Below are 20,668 nucleotides of genomic sequence, written 5' to 3' on the forward strand. Positions count from 1 at the left end.
CCCTGCCAATAGTTCATTAGTTTGGCCTCTGCAGTGTCTTGTGACCTGCTGGATATAAAAACAGCCCAACACTCTCTCGCAAAAAGTAAAATCTAAATTGATACAGAAATGATAACCCCACACAAGACATCCTTGGAAACGGATCTAACGCACCCACGCACGCACACACGCTGCGTTAACCTGCGTGCACGGAGATGAACCTGAGCCCGCAGCGAGGCCCCGCCTCTCGGGGAGCTCCCCACCAATGGACTCGTTCTGAGGCGGGACGATGACTATCCGATGTGTTGGCAACAGGTTGCACTGGTAGCGAAGGAAGAGGAGGACAGGGGGAAATTTCCATATGTCCTCAGTTCATTGAGTAACATCTTCTCATCCCACCGACGTCGTGCAGAGCGATTGCTGCTTCTGTAAAGACTGACAGAAGCCGGGCCGAGGAGGGAGGAGAATCATCTTTGCAGGTGCAGTATTATAGTTTACGATAAGTATCCTAGTCTGGGTGTTAACACAGCTGCTGCCTCTTACTGTATATTCACTTGTGTGGGGAGACAGGGGTGAGTGTGTCGACTATTGTAGGCTACTATGAGACCCGTTTTGCTGAGCGGGCATTTTCTAACGTGTAGTTAAGCAGAGATGGACGCCACCTGTGGCTTTGGGATTGGATTTGTCAGCCGTCCTACCGCGCTCAGATGTTTTCCTGCACACGATAAAAAGCACCAGTTAAAATGCTTTTTTTTTGTCGTTCGTTTTCAGGCGTAGCCTATTAGGCATGGTTTTGGCTGCAGCTTTAGTGTGTTTGTGTGTAGCCTACCCCGCCGCTGTCTATAATTGGATCTGGCTTCGCTGCGTAAAGAGCATTTAAGAGGATATGAGAGCAGGTTATTACTGTAGTAGCCAAGGTAAAGGCTTCAAATCGGATGCGACGGCTTCTCGCTAAGAGGGCAGGTGCGTCGGTTGTTTACGTTGTCGCTGGATCAGCTCGTGGTCCCGAGTAAACAAGCGACTGGTTTCGACGCACACGCACCGATACTGACTGACCGGATAGGTGGGTGTGACGCAAATAATCCGAGAGCAAACAGGTGCTCCGAGGGGTTAAGTTGTTTAATACGATTTCTCTTGTCTGAAGTAGGCTAGCCTATCTTCACCGGACTCATTGATGTGAATATTAATTTAAAAATGATAGGCTATTATTTAGTTGATCAGGCAGGCATGCTCTGTAAATAACGTCACAACTGCAATAAAGAAGACAACAGAACACAATGTAAGTCTTGTAGTAGATATACACTGTGTAATGAAAAATTAGATATGCCTCACTGTCAACATTGTATTTTACAACTGATAACCGACCAGCTGTTAGATGGTGTTGCTGTTCCCTGATCTTTTTCAGTTCTTGAATGTGTGCTTAGGGCAGATATTCACACTGAGGTGTTTAGGTAAACAACATGTAGCTTTAATGAGGGACCATTGAAAACAACGTTGTTGCTATTTTACACAGGATAATCTTCACCTGCCTCACAGGCCATAATACTGGTAACTAGAGTATAGTTTGACCGAGACAATATATCCTACTAAAATCTTTAAATTGGATTACTTTTTTATTGTGAATTTATTCCAAGCTAATTATAGTATAGCCTACTTAAAAACCAACAAATTAGTGCATTAAGGATTTGTTTTGCATGTGTGAAGAGTTACATCTGATGTTAACAGTCAAACACTAGGTTAAACATTGAACATCAATTTGACTTACTAAATGGTTGATTTCAGAAACATGTTCATGAGCAACTAATGATTTTTCCTATGTTGATTAATCTATCAATAGGCTCTTGAATGTCTGAAAATAGTGAAAAATGCCCATCGTAATGTTTGTATGTCTATCCAACAGTAAAATCCCCAAAATAGATTTAATTCCATGAATATAAAACAGGGATAAGCAGGAAATCCTCTTTTTTAGATGCCAGAACCAGAGATGGTTTAGAGTTTATGCTTGAGAAATCCCTTAAACGATTATATAAACTGTCACAACTGTTTTCAATCACTCCTTTGTCTATTAATTGAACGAGTAGTGGTTTCACTTGTGATATTCTCATAATGTAGGCCTGCTGACATTGATTTCAGCCAAATCACCCAGCCCTGGAGTCAAAGTAGCTAGTCTACTTGTACAGACACCCACAGGGCAAGATAAAACAAAGACGAGGATCAGACTTGTGGTTGGAGGCTGAGGAGGAGGGTGCAGGAACCTGGCCAAATGAAGGGAGAAGTGCCTTCTGGGTGAAGAGAAAGGGAAGAAAGATGGCAGACAGGCCCGTTTGGTGACATTCCTTTGTCTGTTGACACAGCCATTCCTTGTGACAAGAGAGAGAGAGCATGAGAGGAGGGGACACTGTTGTCAAATAAAAGCAGCACTCTTCAGCTACTGCTGAACGCGTTCAACAATTGAGCCTTTGTTGAAGTTTACCCAAGGAACATATTAACACCTGGGAGCTTTATGTGGGAGCAGTGATCAGCAGCTGAGGCCTGAGATCATTCTGTTAATGTCCAGTGTGCAACATGCTCTGCTAACATGACTGCTTGTGGGGGGCGCCCTTAGCTCAGTTGGTAGGGCGTCCCCCCCATGGGCCTCGGCCAGCAGCGGACCCGGGTTCGATTCCAGCCCGCGGTCGTTCTCTGCATGTCACTCCCCTCTGCCCCATTTAAACTCTGTCTCTACACTATCAATAAAGCATAAAAATGCCAAAAAACATATCTTAAAAAAAAAAAAAAAATGGCTGCTTGTTGTAATGTTAGTGATGGAGAATTAGTTTGCTTTTTTTGTGCTGTGTTTTTAGTCTTTTCCTTAGTTTTTCGTCTTTTTAATTAGCCTCCTCACTTCTTATTTACTGCCTTTGTGGACAGTTTTCTGCTTGTATAGGCTTTACAGTTAACGCTGCCCTAGTTCTCAGTTTCCTCCCTAATCTCTCCTTATTAATACAAATGCAAACCACGCGCGATGCAGAGTGTAAAAAAGACTAGGTCTGGAATCCTAAGAATGTTTTTAGGAGAGACAAAGGGCGACTTTGATTCAACAATCTCACCTCAATGCCAATCGCGTTACTCTGTAACGAGTGGCCAGTTAGTGGCGGTTACATTTTAATTCCTTTGGGAGCCACATCTGTAGGTTATGTGAGTGTGGACAAAGGAAAGGGTTGTAGTGTGATGGCGGGTAAGCCGAAAATCAGCTTTAGCAGCAGTTAAAGGCAAAGATGAATGTATTCATGAGGAATACTTATGCAGACACTGAAGGTGCAATGCATAATGTGTCAACTACCTGCTACCAGATGGGTAATGCACAGCAGGGTTTTGTGTTTGGTCTGTGCACACCCTTGAGCGCGCGTGTGTGTGTGTGTGTGTGTGTGTGTGTGTGTGTGTGTGTGTGTGTGTGTGTGTGTGTGTGTGTGTGTGTGTGTGTGTGTGTGTGTGTGTGTGTGTGTGTGTGTGTGTGTGTGTGTGTGTGTGTGTGTGTGTGTGTGTGTGTGTGTGTGTGTGTGTGTGTGTGTGTGTGTGTGTGTGTGTGTGTGTGTGTGTGTGTGTGTGTGCCTGCACTGCTCAAAATAAACAGTCTACGCCTGAGTGACTCCCCTCTGAAGTCTGGTGACTGAGGAGACTCTGGCAAAGGCACAGAGGGAGAGAGAGGGGAGGCCCATTCCTGACATAGCCCCCAGTGTTTAATGCTCCACAGAGCCTGGACAATAGGAGGAGTATTCACCTTCTCATGTTGTTTATCACCAAGCTCGTTTTCAGAGCACATAAGGTGGACACGGTTAGGTTATCCTATAACATGTATGGCCGAATGAATTGTTCAAACTTACTCGTCAAACCAGTAACCTGTAAATCCTTTCATAAATGAATAATCATGTCAGTCATATCTGTCAAGCAAAAGTGCTAACCATGAATTTGCCTGGTAAACGCTCACGTCGTTTTCAAATTCCATGCACCCGGTTGGTAAGTCAGACTTTCTTATATAGGTTTTTTCAAGTCCATGCTGAGCTTACCATAGTGACATCATCAGGGTTATAAAGCTCCTGTAGAGACACAGAAGACATTAGGCAACTTTTATAACAGGATGAGTGATCTGACCTTCATGGATAAGTGGTATGCCCCTTTAACAAAAAGTTCTTTGTTTGTTCGAAACAGGACACAAACTATCAGTATCAGGGGTTCCTTTGCTTCTGTGGCAGACGGTAGTGCAAATATTTCTACTCATGTACAGTCAACCATATATACACCTATACAGCGAGTAAGCACTAGTTCCTCTTTTTTCCTAATATCAGTCATAAAGACATGTCCAGCTGTCTAAATGAATACATAAACTCAAACAAACGTCCCTAATTGTATCAAACATAAATTCAAGAAAACATATTACATTACTTCACTCATACTCCCACCTTTCCCTGCCCTCTGAGCACACCCTCTGGAAAAAGTAGGCCTAAGCCTGCACAAAGAGGTTCTTGGTGCACCAGTGGCATATTTGATATGACATGAATACGATTCATTCTGCTGGAGACAGAAGTAAAACCTTTAGAGCAGCAAGAGAAGATGTCATTCACATCAAGGTATACCTGCAATCTGATAAGTAAGCGTAACTCGGCCTGGGTAGAAGTGGGGATTTCCACAAAAGCCAAGAAAATTGTGTTAAGGAGGGACACATGTAGGTTCAAAGGAGGCAGCTAAAGAAGAACATTTTCAAAAGCTTGGAAACGGCAAAGGAAAAAAGAACTGAGCTGCGTCTTAACCGTGCAACAGCTAAAACACAGAGCCAGAGTATTTAATCCTCTGCCGGTCTGCATTGTGGAATAGATAAAAAGAAGGGTCTCGGCTCATCCGATTTTTCATGTTCAGTGTTCTCGTTGGCTTGTTCATAACTTGATTTGCATTTTCTGCCATCCCCCTCCCTGTCTGCCCAGGCCGCTTACACAGAAACCAGGAAGTCAACATGAGCAGTCTCTCCACTGACAGAAAGCCTCTTGTGGATTACGGCGTTCAGATCCGCTTCATCAAGGACCTCGACGACACCGGCGGAGGTTACCCCGATAAATCCCGTGGGAAAGACAATGCACCTCCTCCCAGCAATAAGTATGGGGTGGCGGTGCGGGTCCAGGGAATCTCTGGGCAGCCTTACGTGGTGCTGAAAGACGGCGAGAAAGGTGACTCTTACGGAGTGCAGCTCAACACTCCCAGCCCAAGCTCGCCGGGGCCACCTTCACCTTTCAACAGCCTCCCCCAGAAAAAGAGTAAAGAACCAGCAGAATTAGCAAACCCCTACAGCCCTGCTGCAAATACAGCCGCACACTCCCGTGTTTCACCGGCAGAGGACGAGGATGGGGAGATTTTCGGGAGCCCTCTCAAAAGACCTCCAGGGGACGGTCAAGCAGGGACACAGGTGGATGAGGAGGGTGCTCGTGCTGGCAGGGAGGGACTGGCAGGGAGGACCAAAGCTGAACCCCAAGTCAAAGCACTAACAGCAGCTAGTGAAGCAGGGAAAAACAGTAGCATGGGGGAGTATAACGAAGCAGGATTGAAACCTGTCAAAGTAAACGGCGTGGGAGCCAGAGGGTTCAAGCCAACTGGCCCTGGTTTCTCCGGCTCTTTGGGGAGATACAGTCCGACGAAACTGAGTAAAGAGTCCCCGTCAGAGTCAAACCCTCCACCTCTAGCTCCCGCTCTAGCATCAGCTTTGGAGGAGCCTCCTGCCCCTGCGATCGACACCAAGTCCCTGGCTCCCATCAACAAGCTCATCAGCAAGTTCAACAGCGGGACGCCCGGCAGCGCCCCACAAACGAGGGGGCGCTCCGGAGCGAGGCAGCGGCTCAGGTTCGACGAGCGCAGGCGGTCCAGGAGTCTGGATGCTAGAAAAGACCCTGATCCGGAAGTTTCCCTTCCCCCTCCCATCTCCCCAACTCTCAATCCCTACGCTGCTCCTCTGTCGTCCTCCGCCAATTGGATGACGTCATCTGCCCCTGCGAGTGGTAGCCTGGGAAGGAGCCCTGCTTCGATGGTTTCCAAGGCGACAGCACTCGAGGCCCCCAAGCCAAGCTTTAGGACGCCAGGGAAGTCCATCTCCAAGGACACCCATCCGGCTCTAGCAAAGAAGCCTGTAAGTCCCGGCGATTGTGAAGTTATCAGTTATTTGCAGGTTTAAAATGGTCTCTTTTGTTTTTGTGTCTTACTTTGCGTCATTTCTGTTTTTAAGGAGATACCGCCAAGAAGTCCAAGCAAAGGGGTCATCAATGGAGAGGACACCCAAGTGAAGCAAGCTATTTACAACATTCTTAAGGATGGGTAGGTAAACTCCAAGCTTGATTGTGATGAGTGGCTGGAGTCATAGTTACTATATGTGATGTTCCAATCTAATCCTGTGTTCACGGTTTCCTGATCAGCCCCAATGAGAGCGAGGGATCCCTGCAAAGAAAGGTCAACCTCGTCTATGAGACAACCGCCAGATTTAAGGTAGGCCTACAGCATAACAAGCCCACAGTTTGTTTGTTACCAAAACTGATTTACAAGTAACAGCTGGTTAGCAAAGTGGCCTCTTTTATATTGTATTTAAATGACAATAGAACTGTCGGCTGTAGCAATAGTAGCATAATTCACTTGTTTTTGTTTTGCAGCCATCTATGCTTAAAGCTTGTCACTTTACAAGCTCTGCAAACCAATTGGATTTATGTTTAAAAGTAAGACATGGCTAAAGATATATTAGGACACACATACCCATACATTTTGTGGTGTATGGTTTCAGCTTTTCGGTCGAACAAATGGTTGTACAGTAGTGGGATCTGGTATGAGCGTTCCTGTCATGGAGCTCACAGCTGCCTGGCAGCATGTCCTCTTTTCTGAGGACACAAAGTTTCTATTTCATTCACTTTGTCTCCAAGGATCCTCTCTTGGCAGGCCAAAAAATGCTTAAAATTAAGGAGCATGCTGAGTGTTCCTCTGTCAATTCGGTGCCATCCTTTGTGCTGTTGCAACACCTTCATTAGAATAAATTGTGCCATGTTTTTTTTTATGAGCACGCCACTTCTTTTAAACCTGCATACTTTTGCATAAATCTACATACAGATGTTAATCCTTTGTGTGTTTAGTGTCTTATATTACAAGCACTTGATTATGTATGATCCCTTGTTATGTTCTTTTCACTGAGTTTGTTACCGTGCCTGTGTGAGAATTATTTGCCCACCTTGTCTCTTGGCAACGACGCACCTGCAGAGGAAAAAGCTATCTAGAGCTCAGTGTGTGGTGTGGACGCAGTCATTGAGAGCCATCAATAATTGAGCTGGACTGAAACGCTGCACCAGCTGGGGGGTTGGCTCTGCCGGATGGGACGGAGCCTTCTGGGAGGGGACGTGTTGTTCAAAACCTCCAGTGGTTTTATAAAGGGCTCATCCACGGATATTTTAATACAACCAATGTACGGATTAATCTATTGAAACATTCCTTTTTTTTTTTTTTTTATATATTTTTTTGGGCATTTTTATGCTTTATTTGATAGTGCAGCGAGACAGAGGTGAAACGGGGCCGAGAGGGGAGTGACATGCAGAGAACGACCGCGGGTGGGAATCGAACCCGGGTCTGCTGCTGGGCCCGGCCCGGGAGGGGGACGCCTTACCGACTGAGCTAAAGGCGCCCCCATATTGAAACATTCCTCCACTTTAATTTCAGATACTTATTTGAATTTCAAAGTGTAATCTATAAAAAAGTTAATATTGCGCTTGTACCACCAATGTCTGTGGCTCTGTCTTAAGTGCTTGTGGTGTGTTTTCACTGGTTTTAATGCAGGGTTACCCGTTAATGTGTGCCACTGTGGGAGTGATGGAGTTAATGTAACAACACCCTGTATGTTCCCCTGGTTGTGTGCGAATCAGATGCTGTTGTGTTGGGTTACCTTAGTGCAAGACGGTGATGTTTGTGTACACAGTGAACACTGATCACTATTTATTTTCAAAAAACTGACCCCTTTAAAAAATAGCCTGTATTTTCTTTTAAGACTTCAACAGGTTTTGCATGTTTACAAAGAGTGAATATTCCTTCTTAGGTTGTTTTTATTTGAATAGATTTGCGAAATAGGATGACCTATTTAAGCAGTTCCTGGTTGAGTAAATAGAAACCCATTAATTTTTCCAATAGACAATGTGTGTGGGCCTGTGTGTATTGCTTTGAGACTCTCCCGGCTAAAATATCAGTACACAAGACAGAAAAACAAATTGCTATACAAAATATCTAGCCCTTTCATAGAAATGTGAAATTACAATAAAAAATGTAAGGGAATACGTTAACTAAGATTCTCAATGTGCTTTTTGGCACACACATCCAATCATCGAGCTTGAAATTATGCTACCAATTGAGGCTTGAGTAAACCCTCGGTTTACTGTCAATGTTAGATTAATTCTGAAAATATGGAGCCGAGGTTTAGCAATGACTCAAGGGCATTGTGGTATTAAGACAAGAGTTCATGGCGACAGACACATTTTTTTCTTAGAAATATTATGTCCATAATATCTTATCTTGTCATTGCAGTATCCGGGAGAATCCTGTGTTCTTTTGTTAAGTTACATTGAGGATAATAGTTTGTAGGAATAACCCAAATGGCAAAAATCATTTCAAGAGCCAGCTTCACTTTCCATTGAGGAGCTTTATACTTTTAGGAGGCCTGAAGTTGTTTCATTATACCAAATGAGGGGAAGCAATGGTATGAAATGAAAGTCCAGAAAACACAAACAGTCTTTTCTGCTTCACTATTCGCCTTACCATCTCATGACCCATGAGGAGATTTATGTAGCTAGCCCTTTGGTGAGTCCCAACCCACATATGGGTAATCAAGACCCAATTAAGCTTTTATTTGAGATCAGGATTTAATTGAATATCCTTTTCATTATGTAATCGCATCATCTTCAGTGTTTGTGCTAAGACTACTTAAGGCAGGAAAGACTCTTTTATCATAGATGACTAATACACATAAGGATATAGCTGATGCAATGCACTCAAAGTGCACAAAACAACTTATGCCTATCCTCAAAGATGTTATCTTCTGTTAATTATCTCTTTGTGAGAACAGAGAGAAGGCAAAATGTCCCAGAACGGGATTATCTTAAATCTGTCCTGCAGGGTATACGAGAAGAAAATGAAACAAAAGCTGTACAAAATACATCTTTATAATCCATCACTGATAAGTAAGAGAAATGTGAGGTCCCCTGGGGAGTGCAACCGTCCGTGATACTCACTTTGTCTCTCTCTTCTCTTCTGTTTCTGTGTGTGTATGCGTCCTAGTAATGAGTGTGTAGGAGGATGAGAGAGGCTTCATGGGCAGGCTGTGCTTATATACTGTACATCCTTTTCAGAGAAAGGGAAGATTGTAGTGGTGTGGGCGACATCGCTCTTGTTTGGCTCCCCTGCAGCCTGTCAGAAAGAGTTGTTAAAGAGTTGTCTTTCTTTTTGACGGTCTCTAAGCGCTCTGGAAGGGCCTGTTCTCACAAAGATATTTTGACTGTCAGAAACTAGGGCGAAGGAATCCAATGCAGAGTTATTTTGTTATTTTTCTTTAAAGATACATTTAGCATACTGTATTTGCAAGGTTGGCAGTGACACTTAAGTTGCAAAGTTTCCAGCCCTCCTCTCTGTCTTTGTGCTCTCTCTCTTTGTCTTCTTTCTCTCCGTCTCACCCTCGGCCTCCCTCAAACACTTTCTCTGCGTATGTTATTTTACATAGAACGGAGGATCTGATGAGAGCTTCAAAAAGGGGAACCTGGAGCAGCTTCAGGAGCAGCTCAATCGCCTCAAGAAAGAACTGCAGCAGGTCCATGATGAGTAAGTGTGTGTGTGTGTGTGTGTGTGTGTGTGTGTGTGTGTGCGCACGTGCACGCTCTGGTTATGGTTATGATTACCCTTAGTCTCCAGGAAAGTAATTTTTCTTTATGTAAAGTGACCAAAATCAACATAAGTTTGTTTGTGGTTTTGTATTTCCAGTTTGTGCACTTAACAGCCAACAAGAAGCTTCCCATTATTACGTCTGTGGTTTTTTCGTCAAAGGATAATTTCACTCTTGTCTGACTGATGAGATTGTTAATGAGTTTGGTGTTGCAATATTGTGTGTGTGTGTGTGTGTGTGTGTGTGTGTGTGTGTGTGTGTGTGTGTGTGTGTGTGTGTGTGTGTGTGTGTGTGTGTGTGTGTGTGTGTGTGTGTGTGTGTGTGTGTGTGTGTGTGTGTGTGTGTGTGTGTGTGTGTGTGTGTGTGTGTGTGTGTGTGTGTGTGTGTGTGTGTGTGTGTGTGTGTGTGTGTGTGTGTGTGTGTGTGTGTGTGTGTGTACAGATTGGCCGAGGAGCGTATGGCCAGAGAGGGGGCGGAGTCACGTCTGCGCCGACAGGAAGATCAGCTGTCTGAGCTTCAGGAGGAGCTCAGGAGGGTTTCAGAAAACTCACCTTACTCAGACTCAATGCAGACGGTACACACACACAAAAACACACACACATATAAATAAAATAAAACATTACTGCATTACCAATTGTCCATCTTTCTGACAGGACTGTCTTTCTTCCATACAGGATGTCATGACCCTGCAGGCCGACCTGGCTGAGGCGGCCATGTTGCGACACCGTCAGGAAGACAATCTTCATCAGCGTGAGCGTGAGCTGACGGCCCTGAAGGGGGCACTGAAGGAGGAGGTGGAGTGTCACGACAAAGAGATGGAGGCTCTGAGGGAGCAGTACAGTCAAGACATGGAGAACCTGAGAGGAACCATGGAGCAGCTCACACAGGTGGACAGCACCATTCGTTAGATCCATTCTGTGCAAAAGAGTCACACAAAAGCCTTTTATCTAAAAACTCAAAATAGGATTTATATGTAGCTGTCAGTATTTGAGTGTTCAGGTTTAACTTCTAAACAAAAATTATTAAAAAAACACAAAGAGACAAAGAAAATCCAAGAACCTCTGAAAACTGTCGCTTCCAGTGACAGATTAATGGAACACGGCAAGAATATTGATTGGTAAAAGTAAAAATAACAATATAAAATGCTCAAATTGTTTATATGCTGCCTTATTAGTTAAAACTTTTCTCTCACATACTACACTTGCAGTCACCCAGAGTGTCTCCCATTGTGGTGTTCAAACCAAAGTAGCCCTAACAAAGAGATTGTGATCTCTACTGATGTCCTGAACCAACAAGATAAACTGAACAAAGAACAAGCGAGACATGAAGAAAAACCAGCTACAGCTCCGCTCTGTGTCTGTCTTTACCAACATTTTAACCACAAGACACTCCCAGACAATCTTTAAGACTTCTGATCAGAAACCAAGCAAGATACTTGGGACACTGTCAACTATTGGTACTGTGGGCCAAAAATGTTTGTATTGGTGTCAAATGAAGTGTCAAGTAAATGAATGTATTCAGTTTCTGATCAATGAAATATTATTTGCTACGTCATAGTCTGCTAATGAACTCTTAGTATGGAAACACTTAGAACACCTTTTTCTTCTTCAGCGTTTTTTTTCTTTGTACAAATGTAGCAGAAGAACAGTCAAGTATTACCTGCTGGACGTTTTCTGTGTCCTGCAACAGTAAATTGTGCTTTGATACTGCATCTGCCCTACTATACACCCAGGCCTTGTCTTGTGGGTTTAAGTTTGCAATCAGCGCCGGAACACTGAGTCAGAGTATCGCAAGGTCAGGCTTAGCCCAGTGTGCAGAGTAAGCAAAGAAGAATTTTTGCTACTTGTGAATGCAACACTTTTACCATTTGAGTTTCTGGGTTACTTCTGCACTTCTGTACCGTAGGAGGTGGTGTAGAGAACGCCTGAAGCACATACAGTATGTACAGGAATAGATCATACGCAGGATTTGGAACAGTAACGGCAGAGTCAGGAAACAAAAAGTTACTTAAACGAAAATAAGCAGATTTTTTTTTTAACGAGACAGGGATCAAAGTAGATGGAATCGACAACTGTAACGCGCTTGTTCTTGTCTGATAGTTTTCTGGTGGTATTTCTTATACGGAAGTATTTTTTAGGAGTTGGAAAGCAAAGCCGATGAAAGCACATGCCCCCAAAAACTTTTCTCTTCCCTTTTTGCTGAACATTTGCTTGAAAAAGAAACCGAACTGCGAGATAAGAAAAATGTGTAATAACACTGACTCCCATCAACTGTGTTTCAGTCCCAGGAGCAGATAGAAGAGGAGAGGGAGAGGGTGAACGCCTCCATGTCGACCCTGGAGGAAGAGCTAGAGAGCTGCAGAGATCAAGGAGACGAGTGGAAGAGGCAGATGGAAACCACCACACAGGAGTGAGTGTTTTTAAGTCAGCACCAGCATATATTCACCAGCAGCTAGGAATACAAATACTATATATTTTTTTATTATCGAACTTCAAAGGATTGAAAGAAAGAACACTGTATATGCATGAAGTAACGTTCAAAGACCACAAATATATGGGTAGATTAATGTTTATAGTAAGTACCTCAGATAGAAGCTTACATTTCTAAGCTGACACGCTGAACTAAACTGATTATAGAGCCGTAACATTACTTTGGATCCTTTAAAATAAGGCAAATCATGGATTAGGCTTTAGATTCCCAGCTACACTTTTATTGTTTTAAGATGGCAGTTGTTCCATATTCCAGTCTCAGTCAGACATCAAACACACTCTGTCATATTTGATGTAGTTCAAATAATTTGAAAACTATAGTCTATGTGGATATACTGAAAATAGTGGTTTTTTTGTGTGTGCTTCAGCCATATCCCATTTCTCTTGAGTTATCTTTAATGCATGCAATCTTTCACTTGACTTTTCATCCGACAGGAGCGGGCAGTGCGTCAGCAGTCGAAAGTGAGAGAGAGAATCATTCTCGCTGTGTTTTGGGTTTGAGTAGTTTTAGCCTAGTTTCAAAATCAGTTCAATCTGAAATCCACATATGAGAAGCTCAAATATCCGAGTGGATTTTTGTATCTGATGACCAAAAATCTGTTTTGATCATTAGATCTTTGAATTTCTACTAACAGCAATCCAGACCATAACAAACCCAATCATGTTCATCCTCAATCAACTTTTGGAAATGTACTTATGTGATTTTATCTTAATTAGGTTATGATTTATTTTGTTATTTAATCTGATCCTAAAATGAAAGTCCTTCTTGTCAAACAAATGACAGATGGTGTATGTGTTGATTGTTTCTGCTTGAGTAGTTCTACTATCCTTGTTTGTCAATGCTATCTATATTTGGTGTGTGCACATACTGTACAGTATGCTTATGGCTTGGAGTGTGTGTGTGTGTTGTGTGTGCTTGTTGTTTATAGATCTGCTGTGACCACTGTTTGATCTTTACCATGTACCTCTATTCCCGCAGGCTGCAGAAATCCCGTTTAGAGAAGGAAGAATTTGAGGGCGAGCTCAAGGATCTTCAGGATTCGTTGCAGTCCATGAGGAAACAAATGCCTGCATCTGGCGATAACCGTTCTCCAGCGGAGGTAATTCACATGTCGGTCACGAGGATGAATGCAGATTATGCTCGCTTGTGTGGGCGAAATGCAGCGGCTCATCTCTTCTGTTTTACTGTTGTGATTTTTTACTATTCTGAAGCTCCAATAATTTCATTCATTTTTGAATGCACACACACGAAAGTGTACTCATATTAACACAATAATGTGCGCCCTGGAACATTTGTCTTACACACACACACACACACACACACACACACACACACACAGAAGCACACTTGAATATGTAATCATATTAGAACATTGATCCCTGGCACATTTGTCTTACTCACACAGACAGACACACACACACACTTCATCTCTGATTGCTTTATCCCATAAGGAGCTTCGGCGTTGCCATGATGATCTGAAGAAGGCTTGCGCCGATTTGGACAAACAAAAGATGGAGTTAGACGAGAAGCGAGGGGCACTACAAGCCTTGAAGAGAGCGAGTGGAGAGAAAGAGGCCGAGCTGGTGTCTGAGATCGGCAGGTTGAAGGAGCAGTCGCACAAAGACAAAGCAGAGCTGGAAAAGGCGCTGGAGAAGTCGAAGGAGGTGACGCCACATTTAAAAATATTTTTTAAAAATATAGAAAACAACTCAAGCTCATTTGAAATGGATTGAATGAAAAATAATAATAATAAAAAAAAGCTTTGATACAGTTACATTTTAAAAGGGATATTTATGAAATGAACGGTCAGTAAATTCTGTTCCTTCCTTAATCCACTCCTCTTACAGTCATCTACTTCGCCTTTGGGAAATACTGTGGTGGACAGCAGCACCAACATGGAGCTCCAGGAAGCAAACACTCGCCTCAGAGAGAGGCTGGCCCGCATGGTACTTCACACTAAAAGACACACATCTATACACACACACGCAGACACAGCATGCAAATGATACATAAACAAGACTGTATATTGTACAATAATAAAAGGAACGGCCTCCCACGCAGACTCTATTTACAGCCAGTAAAGCCAGCCAAGGAGAAAAATGAAAATGTGTAAACTCAGAAAATAATCCCTTCCATAATAAATTTACATAAGATGCGCAGTGTGCTCCGTGTGCGTTGGAACAGTGTTTGTTTTATATGTGAAATGATCACGTGAAGAGCAATGCCAATACACATCTACATATGTCAGGATACAGAGTAAACATTTTGGAATTATGTTTTTTATGCATGATCCTTGCCAACAGATTCACTGCACCCAGAAGCCTTTATTATTAGTTTAACTGTACCTTGAATACGTAGAGAGACCTTTCATTTAACTGATATAACAATACAGAGTGTATAGGCAAATTATGGAAAAAATACACACAACTTTTTCAATACCTCTCACCCATAGCAGGTAAATGATTTGAAAAGAAAACCTGCTATGTGACTCATGTTCATTTTGTGGATATTTTCTCATTCTCAAGACAAGACTCCACTCCAGCGCGCCCCGGAGCTCGGAGGCCGAGGAGGTGGTGGAAGCTCTGGAGGATGAGAACCGCACCCTGAAGTCTCAGCTGGAGGAGTCCAGACGAGGGGCCTCGCGCCTGGGCAAAGAAAGAGAGGAGCTGACCCGTCGGCTGGAGGAGAGAGACCTGGAGAGGGACGCGCTGAGGAGGGGCAAGAGCGACCTGGAGGAGCAGAAGAGGCTGCTGGACAGAGCGCTGGAGAAGATCAACAAAGAGGTGCGTGAGTCAGGCCCCGCACCATGGACCTATAAGCCCCGCACACACAAATGTCTGGGCCCCTAAAAATGGTCAAGTCAATGGGCTAATTTTTACTACCATCAATGCCTGTACATGCGCTTATCAATCATAAACACACACATATTTTGGAGAGAGAAGGGGGCTACATGATGGACGGACATACATAGCGATAGAGTGCTTGTTTTGGTTGAGCATTTGAACGTTGCCGGAAAGTTACTAGGTGAAAAAAAAAAATGCTCAATTTATAACTAATACATTGTTTTAATCATTTATAGTTAGTATTTTGGTTCAAAATAAAGTTTAGCTTAGTTTGGTTATTGGCCCCTATATTGATTGGCCCAACAAAGCTTTGCCACTTACTCCCCCCGTATGGGCAGCCCTGGCGAGAGTCAGTTGGCATCAGCTGTCATTGTCTTTGCTGATGCGCCAGAGGTAATTCACCGCCGTTTTTCTCCTTCCTCCTCTATTGTCAGATGGAGGTGATGATGGGAGACTCCCGGCAGTCCGTGGCTGTGCTGCAGACACAACTGGACGACTACAGGGAGCGCTCAAGGAAAGACCTGCTGGAGGCTCAGCGCGGCAGCAAGGACCGGCTGGCAGAGCTGCAGAGGGCTCAAAGCAACCTCAAAGTCCAGCTTGAAGAGGTGAGGACATATGGGAGGATAATAAGGGAAGGGAAGAAAGCTGACCAGAGACCTCCTAAAATATTTAAAATAGTTTGATATTGTTTTGTTGTGAACTTTAACAATAAAAAAACTTAAAGGTGCACTATGCAGTTTCAAGGGAAGGGGATTTGTTTTACATGTACAGAGCCTGTAGGTAGTTGAGCTATTACTTTACATGTAATTATAAGTATTAAATAATTAAAACAACATTATTTTGAGAGACCTGGAACTAATATAAGGCAAGAATAGCCCTGCCGCTGTAAACAACAACTGTGAAACCGGAAGTTTTCAGGTAGCTTTTTTAACTTTAAACAGCGTTCCAGCGATCCCATTTTCCTGTGAGGAAAGCTCGTTTATACAGTTTTGAGAATGTAACTTACACAATTTTCACTTTCTCTGACACACCCAGAGTGACGTCGGGCACCTTTTTAACTGTTAACCTAAGATGAACTTGCTAAATATTTACTGCCCCCTGTCTTGTTTTTCAGGTTTCCCGTCTGAGGAAGGAGCTGCTGGTGTGCAGCGAGGAGAGAGACAGTGCCCAGTTGGAGAGAGACCTGTTCAACAACCGTCTCAAACACTTAGAGAGCGAACTAGAATCAGAGAAGAGCAGCCATACCGACCGCTCCAGAGAGATCAGGGGCCTTGAGGTGAGGCTTTTGAGGTCAAGCGACATGAACTTTGAGAATTTTAAGTTAGGTTCGAGTGATTCAGGGATAGGTGATAGAGTAAGCAAATGTGTTCATGCATGGGTGGAAGAGGACTAGCTATCTCATAGCTTTGAGTCCCCCAAAAAATTATTAAGTTGTTAGTTTGTGCGTTTGCAGGATAAAATTAAGACAATGGAGATCGAACTGGACGAGGAGAGGAGCAGCGTGGAGCTTATGAACGACCGCATCACACGTAGCAGAGATCAGGTGCCACATAAAAAAAAAATATTTGAATGCAAATGCAAATAAGCGGGACTGACATTATCACGTAGTCTGATAACAAATGTACTTATCCTCTTTATTCCCTTTTTCGCTGATCTCACTTCCTCCTCCCAGGTGGACCAGCTGCGCTCAGAGCTGATGCAGGAGCGCTCGGCCAGACACGACCTGGAAATGGACAAGAGCGCTCTAGAGAGACAGGTACTGTTCACTCATCCGCTGCCTGCACACTCAAAGCATGCCACAGCCAACAGAGTCAGAGTCACAGCCAGCTCAGTCCTCAGAGCCCAGGGAAAGCACCAGCCACATGGGTTGGTGATGATAAGGCGTATTTGGCTAGCTTGCTGTCTACATGGAAGTATTATGAGCTTTTTAGCTGTATCAGACACACATAAGGTTGCTAGCCAAGAGTCAAGGAGTCGTGTAGTGTGGACTGACCAGGGAAAAACTACCGGGCTATTTTTTTGTTGTTGCCCGCAGTCAGTCCCTTACATGGGCACAGGTTCACACACAATAGTTGGAACAGTTTTTTGTTGTTGTTTTTTTTGTAACTTTTATTCTCTCCACTTACCTTCCAGCTGAAGGAGTTGAAGACTCGCTTGGCAGACATGGAGGGACAGAGTCGGCCCCCAGCTGGACTCAACCTGCTCGAAAACAAAATCCAAGAGTTGGAGGAGAGACTACGCAGCGACGAAAGGTTCGACCGAGCACGCATTATGGTTCTCTCTTTCTTAATAAGGAATCCAACTTTTTAGGGTATATTAAGATGAGTCAAAGTAGCAAAAGTGTCAACACTTGTGTTAAATTTACTGAAATGTTATGGTCGAGGCGTTTCATCTAACAAATGATTGGCATACATGTCCAATAAAAATGTCAATAGAATCTTGTCAAATAATTGCAATATTTTATATTGTGCAAAATTCTCTATCACCCCACACAGGGAGAAGGCCAGCATCCAGGGTTCCCAGCGACGAATGGAGAGGAAACTGAAGGAGCTGAACGCCACATTGGACCAGGAGAGAAGTCAGCATGTGGAACAGAGGGATCAGGTAAATATCAAGATCTGCATTCAAATGTTCGCTGGTTAAAAATTACAAATTCTGACTTTGATGCTCATACTGGATCTAACCAGTTCCAAGAATTAATCTGTTCTCCTGCCAAGCATTTATATGACTGAAGATTGATGGTGAAGGAGGCTGAAAAATCCCCCCAAGCAAATTCAGTGCTACCATGCAAAGTTTAGAGATGGAGAAATAAGAGACATGAGAAAGTGCAAGCAAGAGCTGTTCCATAACCGCAGTTCAAACAGCACTTAATTGCCTCTTTTTCCAAAAGACTAATCTCATCTGTGCTCCCCCCGACCCAAACCCACCAGAATGATCCCTGACACACCTCCCACTCCCCCCTATCATATTTCTGCCCCCCTCAGCCTTAACACATCGCCTTAGCAGCACCCGTATAACACCCACAAACACCCGTCTGTCTTGCTTCATTCCTCTCCGCCTGCCACAACCTCTTTTTTTTTTTACCCATGACCACCTCTGCTCCCCTCTAACCCCCTTTCCTCTCCCTGTTCTCTCCGTCCCCAGCTGTCTCTGCGCGTGAAGGCCTTGAAGCGGCAGGTGGACGAGAGTGAGTTAGAGGTGGAGCGCTTGGAGGGAGTGCGTCGCAAGGTGCTCAGGGACTTGGAGGAGCAGCAGGAGCTCCAGGAAGCCCAGCATGCCAAAGTCGCAGCGCTGGAGACAGAGCTAAAGTAAGGATTCCAGTCCAAACTATTGTGAAATAAAGTGGCTTTTATATGTTGTCCAGCCCCTGTAAACCCAAATCCACACAAAACCCTTCTAATTTGGGAAGTAAGTTGAATGATAGTGAGCATGAAGAAAAGAGTTAGGCATTTTTATCAATCCAAATTAAAGATATAAGTTTGATAAACTTAACAGAAATTCAGTTTAGATGAGGCGGGCTATGCTCTGGTTCTTATTACACAATAAGTATTTTGAACCAATCAGTTTCAGGCAGTTTTCTCCCCGAACAGTCTACAAAAACAATGACTGTTGCCATGTCTAACTAACTTAAGTTTTATAATATCTACGTACATTTATTTTCAATCAGATTTTTGTTAAAGCTTATTCCATCCAACTTTGATATCATATATTGATTTCTACTATTTTAGAACAGGTTTCCTGAGGATTGTCATACATACAGTATACCATGATTCATTTTATAACACTAGGTGGCGCTCTATAGTTACTAGCTGGCTGATGCCTCTTATTCACTGTGTTGCAATGTTTGAAAGTTGGAAGAGTTGAGTCAATGTTTTTGGGGATTTTGTGCTTATCTTCAGGCGGAAGTCGCAGCATACGCATCGTGCAGCTCTGGGCTCCTCGGCTTACAGCTCTGGAGACGAAGACGGTTTCTATGACGGCAACATCACCTCCCTCCTCAACGAGAGCCACCTACAGACCACCAACTGCTAAAAAGAAAAGATCTATAAAAAAAAACTTTTTCTATCTCTCTCACTCTCTTTGCTCCAGTGCAAAAACACTCGCAGGATTTTGTCAGAGAGAAAGGTGCTCAGGGGCTTCAAGGACTTGTGAAGCACTCGGTTGCCATGCACTCCAAAATGTTGCCTTGCAGGTGTTTCTCTGGGTTTATATTTTTAGGGCAGCAGAGACAGGTTGTCAGGGTAATTAGATTGCTTTCGTTGAGCCTGGAGCTGCGATTGTGATTTTGAGATCTGCTGCTTCTCTGACACGTTGAAGAGAAGATTTACAGTTACACTTTTACTATACACATGAATCATGTTTTCAAGAAGGCCTCTTTGCTGTGTGTTCTCTGTATTCAGTCAATTTACTGTGGTAGCACATCACTGTGGCATGGTTTATGTCTAGAGGTCCTATATAGTTGACTACTTATAAACCAAAAAACAACTTACACATTTGTTTTTGTTTTTGTTCCAGTCCTATATCTGTGTTTGCTTATGCACGATAAGTTACTATCTGTCAGTGTTGTTTGTCGATCCTAAGTGTTTTTTTTTTTTTTTTTTTTGCTGTTTTGTGTATTAAAAGTGTTGTTTTTTTGTGTTTTTTTTTTTACCTTTTGAATGTGACAATGATGGTCCATTTCAACTGAGCCTATATTTTGTACACTGTATTAGCCTGTGCATACTGAAGACAATCAAATATATATGTACACGTAGCACAGTGTGTCCTCAGAGATTAATCCTCTCCATGTAGAGTTTTCCACTTAAATAACCATATTTCTGATGTGGTTTAATATATTGCTGTGTATCATTATTAGGATTGCTTTATGTGCATGTTTTCACTCAGAAGCCTTAAGAAAAAAATCAGCTTATTCATAATATCTTTATGATGTTGTCTCGGCATGTGCTCTGTTCATTTGCCATTGCTTAATGATTTTAATCGTGTTTCATGTGCCGGCCTGTGTAGCACATCTCCAGTACATTCCTATTGAAAGAATCATTCGATTAGATTCAGGAGAGTTCCACATTTCTCTCTTTGTTGCATCCGGCCGTTCTGAATGTTGATTTGTAATCTAATGACGATTTGATGGTGTTCTTCTTACATTTTAATCACGTCATTTTTTTAAAATTTGTACTGGGGCAAGTAAAAACAAGGTTGATATAAAATATATGAGTATGTTTATCAAGATGCTGGTGACATTTGAAATGTGGTGCAGAGCTTTATAAGCTTTTCCCAAAACGTTTGAAGGATATTTGAAGTAAATTTTGGCACATGTACAATAAAAAGAGGTATATTGTATCACTGTTTCATTTTCTCCTACTATATCATACTGTTCAATACACATTTTTGAAAGTGTTTTGGGACATTTCAAATATTTTTTAAAAGACAGATGTGTCGCAGTTCA

At 43.0% G+C, this 20,668-nt stretch overlaps 1 protein-coding gene across 4 annotated transcripts; it reads left to right on the plus strand.

Moving 5' to 3' along the window:
* The first annotated feature begins 317 nt into the window (after positions 1-317).
* Positions 318-20,668, plus strand: cgnb (cingulin b). 4 transcript variants are annotated; one of them, XM_080046113.1, is made up of 21 exons: positions 318-458; positions 4,938-6,127; positions 6,224-6,312; positions 6,411-6,480; positions 9,734-9,831; positions 10,334-10,466; positions 10,546-10,779; positions 12,174-12,301; positions 12,817-12,843; positions 13,361-13,481; positions 13,834-14,046; positions 14,230-14,328; positions 14,908-15,165; positions 15,660-15,830; positions 16,340-16,501; positions 16,679-16,768; positions 16,898-16,981; positions 17,359-17,477; positions 17,721-17,829; positions 18,370-18,533; positions 19,125-20,668. In XM_080046113.1, the coding sequence occupies exons 2-21, from the start codon at positions 4,967-4,969 to the stop codon at positions 19,255-19,257; spliced, it is 3,663 nt and encodes a 1,220-aa protein (XP_079902239.1). In that variant the 5' UTR covers positions 318-458; positions 4,938-4,966; the 3' UTR covers positions 19,258-20,668. The 4 variants fall into 4 exon arrangements, with proteins under 4 accessions (XP_079902239.1, XP_079902240.1, XP_079902241.1 ...); XM_080046114.1 differs by having other exon boundaries at positions 10,567-10,779; XM_080046115.1 differs by lacking the exon at positions 12,817-12,843.

This window comes from Ammodytes marinus (genome assembly GCF_949987685.1).
Source record: "Ammodytes marinus genome assembly, chromosome: 17".
NCBI lineage: Eukaryota > Metazoa > Chordata > Actinopteri > Uranoscopiformes > Ammodytidae > Ammodytes > Ammodytes marinus.